A 15,457-nucleotide genomic window follows, 5' to 3' on the forward strand; every position below is an offset into this window, starting at 1 on the left:
AGCGGCTCTAATCCGAGCTCCTCCCTGGTGACTGAGCTCCTCACCCTATCCCTAAGGGTGCACCCAGCCACCCTACAGAGGAAGCTCATTTCGGCCGCTAGTATCCGGGATCTTGTCCTTTCGGTCACGACCCAAGGCACATAGGTGAGGGTAGGAACGTAGATTGACCGGTAAATAGAGAGCTTCTCCTCTCGGCTCAGCTCCGTCTTCACCACGACAGACCAATACAATGACTGCATTGCTGCAGATGCTGCATCGATCTGTCTGTCAATCTCACGCTCCATCCTTCCCTCACTCATGAACAAGACCCCAAGATACTTGAACTCCTCCACTTGGGGCAAGGGCTCCCCACCGACCAAACTACCTTTTTCCGGTCGAGAACCATGGCCTCGGATTTGGAGGTGCTGATCCTGTTCCCACTCGCTTCACACTCGGCTGAAAACTGCCCCAGCGCACGCTGAAGGTTCAGGTTCGATGAGGCCAACAGGACAAAATCATCCACAAAAAGCAGAGATGAAATCCTGTAGTCCCCAAACTGGACCCCCTCCGGCCCCTGGCTGCGCCTAGAAATTCTGTCCATAAAAATTATGAACAGAACTGGTGACAAAGGGCAACCCTGCCTGAGTCCAACATGCACCTGGAACAGGTCTGACTTACTGCCAGCAATGCGAACCAGGCTCCTTCTTCGGTCATACAAGGACCGGACTGCCCTTAACAGAGGGCCCCGAACCCCATACTCCCGAAGCACTCCCCACAAGATACCACGAGGAACATGGTCGAACGCCTTCTCCAAATTTACAAAACACATGTGGACTGGCTGGGCAAACTCCCATGAACCCTCGAGCACCCGATGGAGGGTATAGAGCTTGTCCAGTGTTCCGCGACCAGGAGGAAAACCGCATTGTTCCTCCTGGATCCGAGGTTCAACTATCAGTCGAATCCTCCTCTCCAGTATCCTGGAACAGACTTTCCCTGAGGCTGAGGGTGTGATCCCCCAATGGTTGGAGCACATCCTCCGGTCCCCCTTCTTAAAAAGGGGGACCACCACCCCGGTCTGCCAATCCAGAGGCACTGTCCCCGACTGCCATGTGATGTTACAGAGACGTGTCAACCAAGACAGTCCCTGCACATCCAGAGACTTAAGGTACTCAGGGCGAATCTCATCCACCCTCAGTGCTCTGCCACCGAGGAGCTTGCCAACCACCTTGGTGACTTCAGCTTGGGTGATGGTCGAGTGCATCTCTGAGACCTCAGCCTCTGCCTCCTCCATGGAAGATGTGGCAGTGGGATTGAGGAGATCCTCAAAGTATTACTTCCACCGTCCGACAACATCCCCAGTCGAGGTCAGCAACTCCCCACTTCCACTGTAAACGGTGTTGGTGGGGAGCCGCTTTCTCCTCCTGAGGCGCCAAATGGTTTGTTAGAATTTCTTTGAGGTCGACCAATAGTCCTCCTCCATGGCCTCCCCAAACTCCACCTAGACCCGAATTTTTGCCTCCACAACTGCTCGTGTGCTGCTGCACGCTTGGCCTTCTGGTACCCATCAGCTGCCTTGGGAGTCCCATGACAAGGGTCGATAAGACTCCTTCTTCAGCTTGACGGTATCCCTTACTTCCGGGGTCCACCACTGGGTTTGGGGATTGCTGCCGCGACAGACACCAGATACTCTGCGGCCACAGCTCCGAGCAGCCGCTTCGACAATGGAGGTGGAGAACATGGTCCACTTGGACTCAATGTCCCCAGCCTCCCTCGGGATCTGGGAGAAGCTCTCCCGGAGGTGGGAGTTGAAGACCGTGTTGACATCGGGCTCTGCCAGATGTTCCCAACAGACCCTCACAACACATTTGGGCCTGCTGAGTCTGTCCGGCTTCCTCCTTCGCCAGTGGATCCAACTCACCACTGGGTGGTGATCGGTTGACAGCTCTGCCCCTCTCTTCACCCAAGTGTCCAAAGCACACGGCCGGAGGTCTGATGACATGACAATGAAGTTGATCATTGACCTCCGGCCTAGGGTGTCCTGGTGTCTTGTGCACTTATGGACATCCCTGTGTTCGAACATGGTGTTTGTTATGGACAAACTGTAGCTAGCACAGAAGTCCAATAACAAAACACCACTTGGGTTCAGATCGGGGAGGCCATTCTTCCCCATCACCCCCCTCCAGGTCTCACTGTCATTGCCCACGTGAGTGTTGAAGTCACCCAGGAGAACAATGGAGTCCCCAGTCAGAGCACCATCCAGCACCCCTCCCAGGGACTCCAAGAAGGCCGGGTACTCTGCACTACTGTTCGGCCCACAGGCCGAAACAAGAGTGAGGCACCTGTCCCCGACCTGAAGGCGCAGGGACACGACCCTCTCGTTCACCGGGGTGAACTCCAATACATGGCAGCTGAGCTGTGGGGCTATGAGAAAGCCCACACCAGCCCGCTGCCTCTCACTGCTGGCAATGCCAGAGAAGTGGAGAGTCCAGCCCCTCTTGAGGGGTTGGGTTCTAGAGCCCAAGCTGTGTGTGGAGACGAGCCCAACTATATCTAGACGGTATCTCTCAACCTTCCCTCACAAGCTCCGGCTCCTTCCCCCCCAGCAAAGTGACATTCCATGTCCCAAGAGCCAGACTCTGTGTCCGGGGTTCAGGTCGTCGAGCCCCCTGCCGTCAACTGCCACCCAATCCACAATGCACCCAGCCCCTATGGTTCCCTCGGTGAGTGGTGGGTCCACCCGCTGAAATAACAAATGAATACCTTTGTTGAATAAGTGTGAGCCTTAAAAAGTACAAAAAGTTTAAAACATACCTACCTGCACAGTAGTTTATTCACATCCTGATAGTTAAGATCTAACATTTTCCACAGAGCTACTCTTAGTATGAGGATTCTTTATGAATTTGACCCCAAATCACTATAAAAATGAGTATGACATACAGGGAACTAGACATAGCACTGCACATTTTTGTGTGTTGCATACAGATCTTCATTTTCTAGTAATATTTTGAAAATAACTTATTGTCTAAGCATGTCTGCTTATTTGCTGCACGGCTAACATTATGTGCATAGTCTTCTTTGTCACACTTAATCAAAAACAGGTTACAGACTTTAGTCAAGCAAGCAAATGAAGACATAATTAATTTACCTAACCTAAACAAAAATAAGTAAACAGTTTCAATGATGCACTGGAAGACTCTCAGCAGCAAGCACTGAATCAGTCATGATTACTTGGCAGATTAGTCTTTAAGAACTCTGTAAATTGTCAAAGTGGCTGCCACAACAGCAGCACTACAGATATGTGCCTGTGGATGGAGGAAGATTACGTTGCACCGTGGGTTGAGAATTCACCAGGGAAAGAAAAGGTGCCTGAGTGAAGAGAGACAGAGGTCTTGCATTGACCACTTTCTAAAAAAGGGATCAAATCAGTCGAGTGAAGCACAGCAACCGGACATAAACCATAGCTTGCAGTGCATCAGCACCAATGTCATGGACGAAAACTCGAGCATAGAATCAGTGTTGGAAGAAACACCAGTGGCGGAATCCATTCAACTCCCGAGACCTGCAATCGAAAGGAGACTCCTAGGGCACAGACTGCGTGTGAAGTGGTCCGGTGCCTCTGACAAGAAGTTGTGGGAAACAGTGAATTCAGACCTGACCTTGACCCTTCAGCAACTTCGAAGTACAGTGGAAAAGAAGTTGGAGAAAATGGGAGACATCATTTACCAGTATGGGGCAGAAAGGTTCGGAGTTAAAAAGAGGAAAGTTGCTAAAGAGGCTCCAATCCCACCAGTTTCCAGGAGACAGCAGGAGATTAAGCGCCTCGTCTAAGAAAGGAGACAGCTCAGGAAATGGTGGAAGACAGCCTCTGGAGTGGAAAAGGAGGGCATAAACACGCTCCAAGCTGACATTAAAATCCGTCTGGCATCCCTCCGTAGAGCAGAGAATTTAAGGAAATGAAGGAGGAAAAAAGAGCATACAAGAACACAGTTCTACAAAGATCCCTTCAAATTCCTTAAAAGTCTATTCACCAAGGAGGAAAGGGGTGCTCTACAAACAACAATAGATGACCTGGGAACAATGCACTGTGATCCAAGGTTCTTCGAGCATCTGGCCATCCCTTTGGACGTCCCTCCATTCGCCCCTCCAGAACACCAATGACATTGGACCCCCGACCTGGAAAGAGGTGGAAAGCACGGTCCATCAGGCAAGAACAGCATCAGCCCCAGGACCAAATGGAATCCAGTATACAGTATACAAGAATGCACCAGGAGTCTTGAGGTTTCTTTGGAGGCTAATGAGGACAGTATGGCAGAAAAGGATTATACCCGAAGTGTGGCATAGGGCAGGTGGGGACCTGATCCCAAAGGAGAAAGATGCAAAGAACATCAGCCAGTTCCGCCCAATTTCACTACTTAATGTAGAGGGTAAAATGTTTTTCAGCATTGTTGCACAGAGGATGGCTGAGTACCTGCGAAGAAATGATTACATCGATACAGTCGTACAGAAGGTGGGGGTATCAGGCTCTGTTGGTTGCCTGGAACACTCTAGTATGATCTGGCACCAGATCCAAGTGGCAAAGCGGGAAAAAAAGGACCTTCATGTCATCTTCCTGGACCTTGCCAACGCTTTTGGCTCTGTGCCCCATAAGCTTATCTGGACTGCTATTAGGTTCCTCCATATCCCTAACACCATCACAGCCCTGGTTAAAGCCTACTTTCAAGACTTGCAGTTTTGTTTTTCAACCCCTGAGTTCACCACCTCTTGGCAGCACTTGGAGGCATCATGGCCGGATGCACCGTTTCTCCCCTGGCATTCACCATGGCAATGGAGATCATCATTTGAGCCTCAAAATGGATTGTGGGTGGACAGCGAGTCGGCTCTTGTCTGCGCCTTCCTCCCCTCAGAGCCTAAATGGATGACATCACCACCCTGACCACCATCATCCCATGTACCAGGAGGTTGCTCAGGAAGCTGGAGGACAACATCAGGTGGGCCCGCATGAAGATCAAACCATCCAAGTCACGTAGCATCTCAGTAGTGAAAGGAGCGGTTGCTGACGTGAAGTTCTTCATCGGAGATGATCCAATCCTCACAGTATCCGAACAGCCAATCAAGAGCATTGGAGGGTACTATGACGCAAGCCTAAAGGACAGGTATCAGGTAAAACAGCTGCGCAAGGACATGAGTGCTAGCCTCCGGCCCATCGATAACACCCAGCTGCCTGGAAAACTAAAGATCTGGTGCCTTCAATTTGGTCTCCTACCCCGGATGTTGTGGCCCCTTGCGGTGTATGAGGTCCCCATCTCAACAGTAGAGAAGCTGGAAGGAGTCACAGCATACATCAAAAAGTGGCTTGGACTTCTGCGATGCCTTACCAACATAGGCTTCTATGGAGATGGTGTCCTCAAACTGCCCATCCCCAGTCTCACGGAGGAATTCAAGTATGCTAAAACACGTCTCCACATGACGCTGAATGAATCCCAAGACAAGGTGGTGAGAAACAACGCACCAACCTTGGTAATTGGGTGCAAATGGACACCAGCTGCAGCAGTGGAAGAGCTCTCACATATGCTGACATTGTGGGGAATGTTCAGCATGGAAGAGGAGGCCTTGGCCTAAAAACTAGCTGCCCAGCATGGAACAAGACGACTGCACCAATACGGAGGAAGATGGTGGTTGAAGAAATATGGCATCAGGAGGAGGCTGCAAGGTGGGCCAAGGCGGTCTCCCTTGGTAAACAGGGACAATGTGGAGAGGAGGAAGCTCAGCTGGAGAGATGTGTGGGCCAGGGAAGTGCAAAGCCTGAGCTTTACCATCAGGGCTACATACGATATCCTTTCAACTCCAACCAACCTCCATCGGTGGTTTGGGGAGAACCCAGCTTGTACCCTCTGCTGCACACCAGCCTCCCTCCAGCACATTCTAACAGGGTGCAAGGCCAGTCTTACCCAAAGATGGTACACTTGGCGCCACAACTGAGTCCTAAAGAGCCTTGCAGCCACCCTGGAAGCTAAATGAGCTGCCATCAACTCCCTGCCACTGCCAGCGTCCGATCCCCCATGGTCAGCTGCCTTTGTCTGTGAAGGAGCTAAACCAACAAGGAGCATCTCCACACAGACAGAGAGAGGCCAGCTGCACTTAGCGCGTGACTGGAAGATGCTGGTGGATATTGGCCAGCAACTGGTGTTTCCTCCAGAGATTGCCATCACTACCGTAAGACCTGACCTAGTGCTCCTGGTCCCCCTCCATAAAGAAGGTCTACATTGTCGAACTCACTGTACCCTGGGAGGATTCTGTGGATGAGGCATATGAAAAGAAACACCTGCACTATGCTGATCTAGCCACTGAAGTAAAACATCACGGCTGGAACACGGAAGTTCACCCAGTGGAGGTTGGATGTAGAGGGTGTGTGTCAACATCTACCACCAAACTCCTTAGAGACCTGGGAGTAAGGGGCCAGGGCCTGCACAGAGCCATTAAAGCTGCATCTGAGGCAGCAGAAAGAAGCAGCCAGTGGCTCTGGAAAAAGAGAAATGACACTACTTGGGCCCCCAAGTAGTAGGTCAGGGTTGGGGTGTGGTTGGCTCGGGCCTGGCTCGGGGGTTGGAGCGTCCTGCTGGGCATAGGCGTGGGACGCAAGCTGGGGGCTGATCACCCTGTAGCTGGCTGCCTCCGGTGAGGGTGCATAGTGTGAATGGCCGAAACACCCAATGATCCGGAGGAACACTACTGATGATGCGGCCCCCCCGCTTGCCCTCGGGGGACGTTCTGTTCCCTGGGTTGAGCCTGGGCTGGACGCAAGCCACCGGGCTTGGGTTCAATTTTCTGATGTTCACCAATGAACTCTTGTATGTGCTCGCACAAAGGGTATCAACACCTTATCCTGTGTTTTTTGGAATCAACAAGAGTTGTGGATCCTATTTATTATAAAATATCCATTTAGACACATGTACATGCAGCCACATAGAATTTGACTGCACAACTACTGCTAATTGACAGTTGACTGAATATGTTGTTATTTTAGTGTTTGACATGGAGAACTACTGTGCTATGTGCTCAGCCCCCAGGATCTGGGCCTCCGACTACTAATTGGGTGAATGTTTATTCTATAAACAGTGTAGTTATAATTGAGTTCATCTTATCAGAAATTTTAAAAAAGAGAGGCTAAAATATGGATAAAAATAACTGTGGTTACACATAGCCTATCAGTATTATCACATATAAAATGTGTATAACTTGTATTCAGGAAATTTCCTGACACTATGTCACTTTTGTAGATCTGCAGGTATGCTGACAATAATGGTTGTAAACAAAAAACAGTAAAATTACACCAATATATGTTAATTTATTTGAATTACTGAAAAATCAATAGACCCTTTTACTGTTAACATCATGAAAAGCTGTGTGCACATTCTGGCAACAAAACATTTGTGCTATCCTATTCATTTTAAGTGAGAAAGACAAGACTACTGAGTTTTAAACACCGATACAAAAAAATGAAGATCTGACACTTCACATATGACACCTGCTATTCCGGCCCTACCCCACTGTTCACATACTGGCAAACTCAGAGTAACATAGAAAAGCGACAGGATAAAGTAAGAGAAAAACATAATGTGCTTGCACTTGAAAACCCTCAGCCTGACATACAAAAATCTTGAAAATATGGACTGTCACTAATATGTTGATTTGCAATATGTAAAATGTTTGAGACTGTGAATTAATGCTGGAATTGGTTTGTGCAATACATGTATAAATGAATCCAAGGCTTATCTAAAACATACAGTAATAAAGAATTAATGTAAATGAACCATAGGTATAAGAGAAATAAGTCTAAGAGAACTATAAATACAACGAGAAATAATTTAAACTGTTTAGGTACTTAGCATATTTAAGAGATCATATGAGTTGGTGTCATGTCTTTTAATAGTGAATAAGTAATAAATGTGAATGACAGACTCCACAAAGTGGGATAAGTGTAATAAAGATTTGTCATATTGAGGCTTGATTATGATTTATTTTACAGAAAGCATGTCAAGGAAGTGTATAAAGTGCATTTCAAGTTTACTGTACAGATATTTTTATTCATCTATTTATTTATTTTATTTTATTGTATTTTTTTGTTGGCAATTTGTCGCCAAAATCCAGCCAGACTTTAACATTGCATTATTAACATTCGTATTAACATTGAGGTCATTTTCACAGGCTTGAGCAAAATAGTCATTAAAGTTATTCTTGTTTAGTTACATTTTTCTCACCTGTTCCTCTGCTCTATTGTGTCTCCACTGTCAAGCCGCAGTGAAGCTGGACAGGAAGTTGAGACTCAACTGTTTGTTTTTCCAAATGATTGCAAATGATGGTTTACAGAGGCATTTTCATTCATCCCTCTTTTTTTCTTAACCATGTTGTGCACTGTCATGTCCAATTTGGGTCTGCATTGAGTGCGGTCCGAGTATTCGCAGATATATCTGCAGAGTGCATACAGCCGACTCTGGCCAACTTTTTGGAAGCCTGCCCCAAGTGGCCTGAATTATCAGTGCATGGCAAAGTTTTTGGACAGATGAACAACCAGCTGATGACAATACCCTGCAGCCAGTGGCCGAGGGTTATAATACTCACCCTGTTATGCAGGTACAATTTGCTATTAGGATGTAGAGCTCTGGTTTCTTCACTACTGTCGTCTTATGGCCTTGTCTTTGACTTGGAAGGATTTCTGCCTTTAAAATACAAAACAGAGTCTTGCACAGGTCCACTTTTCCAAACCTGCACCTGCCCGTATCCGCAAAGCTGAGTATGACAACCCGACCCGCTATCGCGTGCATTAGATCCGCAACCCTACCTGACCCCTGATTAAACACATTGTCTACACAGTTTCTCACTTTTAAGGGCTTTATTTTTGGCTAAAACACATGCCATCAATAAATCTCTAATATGTGCTCCTTAATGTCATCTGTGGCTGGACATAAATAGAGGTGAAACTCATTTCACAATTAAAAACAAACTGGTTGTGGCTCAACCACAGTGAAATTAGATGATCATCATCAATAAATGTCCTGCAAATTATTTTCATCCATGAATCTTCTTTTCTTTTTTTTACTTTCTTGCCCACTATCCGCCTGCATTTTGTTTCCCGTGCCTTTTTTTTTTTTTTTTTTTTTCTCCCATCCCCGCATGTTTGTGGGGGTTAGCTGTTACCCACTGGGGTAAAGGGGGGGTAAACACGACAAATTCATGGGGCCCAGCATTCCCAGGGGGGCCAAAGAGCACCGGAGGCGGCCCAGTGGATATAGGTTAGAAATTGTGAAAATTTTACGTAAGCTCCGGCATACAACAGAGGCATAGAAGTCGGCAGTCAGAAGTTCAAAGTGTGTTAAGTTTCACTTTTTAGTTTCCAGTTACCATAGTTACGGCAGTTACAGTAGTTACAGCAGTTACAGAATGCACCCCCATGTATATACCCCCAAAGTTAACTTAATCACATAGTTTTCCCTATCTCTCATTGTTAATCCCCTCGTGTAGCTTAACAGACCATTATACTCTGCCATCTTTCTGTCACCAGAATGCGCACACATGTCATCTACGTCATCATTGATTAATAGTAAAAGGGTCTATAGGGGAATACGGATATTGACAATTCTGTGCATATCTGAAGCATGAAGCTAATGCTCTTATCGGTTGGCTCCTCTAGTCAAGAAAATGTAAGACTATTTTTAAAAATTAATATTCAATAGCTTGTTTCTCAAATTTACTAAATTGGTATACTGTTCAACTGATTAATCAAAACATTTAGGTTTGTCAACTCTTATTTCATTTAACAGATACAATGTGACCTGCGAACTAATTAAAGGAAATGGATATTGTCTTACTTCAAAGTTAAAAAGCTTTATTTTCAGGCAAACTGGAAGTTTGATTGTCATTCCAAAACATGTAATGCATGAAAAGGTTCAAAGTTCAGTACTCAAGTAATGTTTTCCAAGACTAATAATAGAAAATGCAAAAATAATAATAATTACAAAATAAAAATTAATAAAAGCCCTGACTCAGTACAGAATAAATATACTATAATAGTCAAATTTATATCAATAAACATGAGAAGGTTAAATATGGGTGAAGGGAGACACTTTGTCAAATGCCCTCAATTGCACATGCATGATTTTTACAGTTGCAGCATTATACAGGTAGCAGCATAAAAAAAATAAGCAGCAGATGTTGATGGGAAAAGTCTGTGTGAGCAGCAGTTCATTGGGACAATGGAAAACAGTGTCACATCTTCTTCTGAGATTCTTAAGATTAAGAAGAGATTGAGATTCTTTAGCCTGGTGGTTCTGGACTTGATGCTGCGCAACCTCCTACCTGAGGGGAGGAGGGCAAAGTATTAATTTGCGGTGGGTGGGGTGGGGTCCTTTTTACTGCAGGGGGCCTTATTCCTGCACCCACTGGTGCAGACGTCACTGATAGTGTGTAGGCTGCTGTCAATGATCTTCTGTGCAGACACCACCTACTGCAGTGCCTGGCTGTCTGCAGCAGAGCAGTTGCCATAACATGCATGGATGCAAGGATTGAACACACTCTCCACCACACACCAATGGAAGGATGTAAGGGCTGAGGCGCCAAGGCCATCACGCTTCAGTTTCCTCAGGAAGCAGGTGTTGGTGGGCCTTCTTTATTATGGTTGCTATGTTATTGCTTCAGGTGAGGTTATCAGCAAAGATGTTCTCTGGAAGGGATTCTGGAGTATGAATATTCCAAAAGTATACAATAGAAGTACATCATAATGTTTGGACAAGAAGTCAGTGAAGCATTACTTCCAAATATACCAGATTCATGAAGTACTTACTGAGGAAAAAGATTTTTTCTCAACGAGAAAGTTAAAAGTTGCCTGAAAACTTTTTTAGCCAACTTACTTTGGAAGGTAATTTTGGAGTATGATTACTCTAAAAGTACAGAGTAAAAGTAGTTCATAGTGTTTGTGCTAATAATATATGAAGTACTAATACCAAATATACCAGATTTATAAGGTACTTATTGGAAAAACTTATTTTATTCATCATTGAAGTTAATCTTCAACTCTCAGACGAAAGCACTTGTAGCCTGGAAGGGATTTAGGAGTATGATTAAACCTAAAGTACACAGTAAAAGTAGTACATAGTTTTTGAGATAGTAGTCTGTGAAGTACTACTTCCAAATATACCACATTCATGAAGTACTCATGGAGGAAAAGTATTTCATTTCATGTTAAAAATAGCCTTTAAGTCATTTTAGTCAACTTACTTCTGTTGCCTGGAAGTAGTGATGGTGTGATGAGGCCCCATGAATGTGTCAAATTGAGACACGCCTCCTATGCTCGATACAGGCTTCAAGGATTGAGTGTCAGACGTAACATCACCAGAGAAAGAGTTATGACATGCTTTGATGTTGCCACTCCGGTGATCACGTGGTTCATGTAAGCCTGAATAGTCCAAACGAACCAAGCGCTGTCATGTTCTTCTACGGGACAAACAGCAGTGAGCATGGTAAATCTCAAAATAAACCACACACAACCGTTGCTGCACTACTGTATGTATTGTTGTGTCAGTTATGCTTTTGAGTAGTGGGGGGGTGACACACTATATAGGCCCATTTAAATACAGAGATGCACCTCATATTATATTTCAGCTAATCTGTGTATAATATTTGCCCAATTTGAGCGGTGTAGTGTGTTCATGGGTGTGTTAGATAAGTCTGATACCATTTCACTGAGTAGAAGCAAAGTTATTGAATTTTAAATATGCAGAAATTTTCTGATAAGCAAGTTTATTTGGATGAAAACAGGGTTGTAGTAGCTTCTCTGTTACCAAAGCCACATAGAGCCATCATTTGTCAGTGATTATTGACCGATGATCTATTGAGCTGCAAAGTGTGAATCTCTTGCCAATTTTACAGTGGTGTTGGGCAGAGACTTCTCAGTTCAATGGAGTGTAGACAAATATGCATTTCAGTATTAATTTGTGTTCGAACATTAAGTGATTGAATTAATTTGTTTAACTGAATGTAGAAGAAATTAATATTTTAATTTGTATGTAAGTTATGATGCTTTTGTTTGTTTGACAGTATTTATGAACCTGTTTTATCTGTTTCTTTTACTCAAGGTTATCAACCTGTAAGTGATCCTAAATGACAGATATAGTGTAAATAACAGTCACTAACTGGATCCAAGTCGTTCAGTGTCATCTCTAGTCTTCTTAGCCCTTTCAGGTTCGGGCAGAAAACACAAAAAATACCAAAGAACTTGCCAGTAGTGAAGTAACAAGTGCTATATTTGCCTTCCAAATGTAGTGGATCAGCAGAAAAGAGCAGCAGATGTAAGTAAAACTATTTCAGAACAGTACAAAAAACGTTAGTATTTGAGTAAATCTTCTTTACCTTTCACCACTGGAATATAAGAATAAATCAGCAAATGTAATAGGGTTCTTAGACAAATGAAGTTGGGTGGAGTTTAGTCATTAAAAAACTGGGACCAGAGAAGTGCGATATGATTTGAACGTACAGATATTCTGCGAATGGACTTGAACTCCAGGAATGTGAGATGCTCTGCGAGCTCCATGGGCTCCAGGTGATCAAAAAGCAGAGAAGCCTTTCCCTTCTTGGCCTGCTTTTTCCTCTGGGTCAGTTTACGCATCCAGTCATACGATGGACTACAGACAGCGAGAGAACAATTTATACCATTAGGGATCAGTACATACCAAGATTAGTTGTACGTTGACATATAGTCAGGTCCATAACTATTGGGACATTGACCAAATTCTCACCTTTTTGGCTCTAAACACCACCAGAATGGATTTGAAATGAAATGAAAAGATGTGCTTCAGCTGCAGACTTTCAGCTTTAATTTTAGGGTATTTCCTTCCAAATCAGGTGAACGGTGTAGGAATTACAACAGTTTGTATATGTGCCTCCCATTTTTTAAAGGACCAAAAGTAATGGGACAAATTAACAATCATAAATAAAACTGTTACATTTTAATACTTTGTTGCAAATCCTTTCCAGTCAATTACAGCTTGAAGTCTGGAAGGCACAGACATGACCAGACACTGGGTTTCATTCCTGGTGATGCTCTGCCAGGCCTCTACCGCGACTGTCTTCATTTTCTGCTTGTTCTTGGGGCATTTCCCCTTCAGTTTTGTCTTCAGCAAGTGAAATGCACGCTCAATTGGATTCAGATCAGGTGACTGACTTGGCCATTGCATAACATTCCACTTCTTTGCCCTAAAAACTCTTTGGTTGCTTTCGCAGTATACTTTGGGTCATTCTCCATCTGTACTGTGAAGCGCCGCCCAATAAGTTCTGAAGCATTTGGCTGAATATCAGTAGATAATATTGCCTGAAACACTTCAGAATTCATCCCGCTGCTTTTGTCAGCAGTCACATCATCAACTAGAAGCACTCGGAGAGCGCAGACCTCTGCCAAGGCTGATCAGTGGCCCCCCCCGTGGGCCCCCCCACCCCCGATCACCACCAAAATTTAATAATTTCTTCCTCATCCCATTTCCAACAAACCCTGGAAATTTCATCCAAATCTGTCCATAACTTTTTGAGTTATGTTGCACACTAACGATCAGTGGCCCCCCCCGTGGGCCCCCCCACCCCCGATCACCACCAAAATTTAATAATTTCTTCCTTATCCCATTTCCAACAAACCTTGAAAATTTCATCCAAATCTGTCCACAACTTTTTGAGTTATGTTGCACACTAACGGACAGACAAACAAACAAACAGACAGACAGACAGACAAACAAACAAACAAACCCTGGCAAAAACATAACCTCCTTGGCGGAGGTAATGAATACAAGGGAACCAGTTCCATTGGCAGCCATACATGCCCACGCCATGACATGACCACTACCATACTTTACTGATGAGCTGGTATGTTGGATCATAGCAGTTCCTTTCCTTCTCCATACTCTTCTCTTCCCATCACCCTGGTACAAGCTGACCTTTGTCTCATCTGTCCATAGGATGTTGTTCTAGAACTGTAAAGGCTTTTTTAGATGTTGTTTGTCAAACTCTACTCTGATTTTCCTGTTTTTCAGGCTCACCAATGGTTTACATGTTGTGGTGAAGTCTCTGTATTCCCTCTGGTAAAGTCTTCTCTTGATTGTTGCCTTTGACACTCATACACCTACCTCCTGGACAGTGTTTATGATCTGGCTAACTGTTGTGAAGGGGTTTTTCTTCACCATGGAATGAATTCTTCGGTCATCCACCACAGTTGTTTTATGTGGACTTCTGGCTTTTGGTGCTGCTGAGTTCACCGGTGCGTTCTTTCTTTTTAGGAATGTTCCAAACAGTTGATTTGGCCACACCTAATGTTTTTGCTATCTCTCTGATGGGTTTGTTCAGATTTTTCAGCCTAATGATGGCTTGCTTCACTGATAGTGACAGCTCTTTGTATCTTATATTGAGAGTTGACAGGAACAGATTCCAAATGTAAACAGCACACTTGAAATCAACTCTAGACCTTTTCTCTGCTCCTTGTAAATGGGATAATGAGGGAATAACACACACCTGGCCATGGAACAGCTGAGCAGCCAATTGTCCCATTACCTTTGGTCCCTTAAAAAGTGGGAGGCACATATACAAACTGTTGTAATTCATACACCGTTCACATGATTCGGATGCAAATACTGTCAAATTAAAGCTGAAAGTCTGCAGTCAAAGCACATTTTGTTTGTTTCATTTCATATCCATTGTGGTGGTGTTTGGAGCCAAAAAGATTAGAACTGTGTTGATGTCCCAATGGACCTAACTGTATATCTGGCTTGTTTTCACCTGTTTTCAAATATTATGCTAGGCAAGGTACCCACTGTGTACTTTACAGTTTGTTATACAAACTTGTGAGATTTAAGGTGACATAGGTGTCTGGATGGTAAGCAATAGAGGGTATGCACGTGACGTCACCGCTAGCGGAAGGCATTGCCGTTACACCCACTGAGTGGCAGAAAGAGGGAGATGAGTAGCAGCGTTGGCTTCACTACCATCTAAACTTAAGAACAATATTTAATAAAAAATGGGGAAGAGCTGTGGTGTGATTGATGTCTGAACAGGTTTGAAAAGCAGTCAGAGCTATCATTTTACAGGCAAAGAAAGCCAAAGAAAAGAGATGTAGACGGATCCACAAATCCAGGGAACCAGACCTAGATTTGTGGATCCTGTTTCATGTCAGGTAACATTAATTTATGCTGCATTTTTGGGTAAAATCATACCTTAAATTATGTATTGTTTTGGCTAATGTTACTTCTTAGTAAAGCTCTTGGTTTCATGATCAGATCTTTCATGGTTTTTGTCTTCATTTTGTGATTATGAACCTTGTGCTCCTACATGATTAGTAAACTAACTTAAACTGAGGCTAACCTAGTTTTTCAAATATGGGGGTACTGGAGCATAAAGCTACGACAGCGTATTAGGGCCACATAAGAAAATAAAAACACTTGTCACTAAG

The 15,457-nt window shown here is 44.4% G+C and overlaps 1 protein-coding gene across 3 annotated transcripts in view; it reads right to left on the reverse strand.

Annotated features, from left to right (window-relative positions):
* Positions 1 to 15,457, reverse strand: part of rasgrp3 (RAS guanyl releasing protein 3 (calcium and DAG-regulated)) — a 126,348-nt gene that overhangs the window by 55,941 nt on the left and 54,950 nt on the right. For all 3 annotated transcript variants that reach the window (XM_030156887.1, XM_030156886.1, XM_030156888.1), the window contains one exon: positions 12,506 to 12,653. In XM_030156887.1, the coding sequence (XP_030012747.1) occupies positions 12,506 to 12,653 (148 nt within the window). The remainder of the gene's footprint in view (positions 1 to 12,505; positions 12,654 to 15,457) is intronic.

Source organism: Sphaeramia orbicularis, chromosome 15 (assembly GCF_902148855.1).
Source record: "Sphaeramia orbicularis chromosome 15, fSphaOr1.1, whole genome shotgun sequence".
NCBI classification, from domain to species: Eukaryota; Metazoa; Chordata; class Actinopteri; order Kurtiformes; family Apogonidae; genus Sphaeramia; species Sphaeramia orbicularis.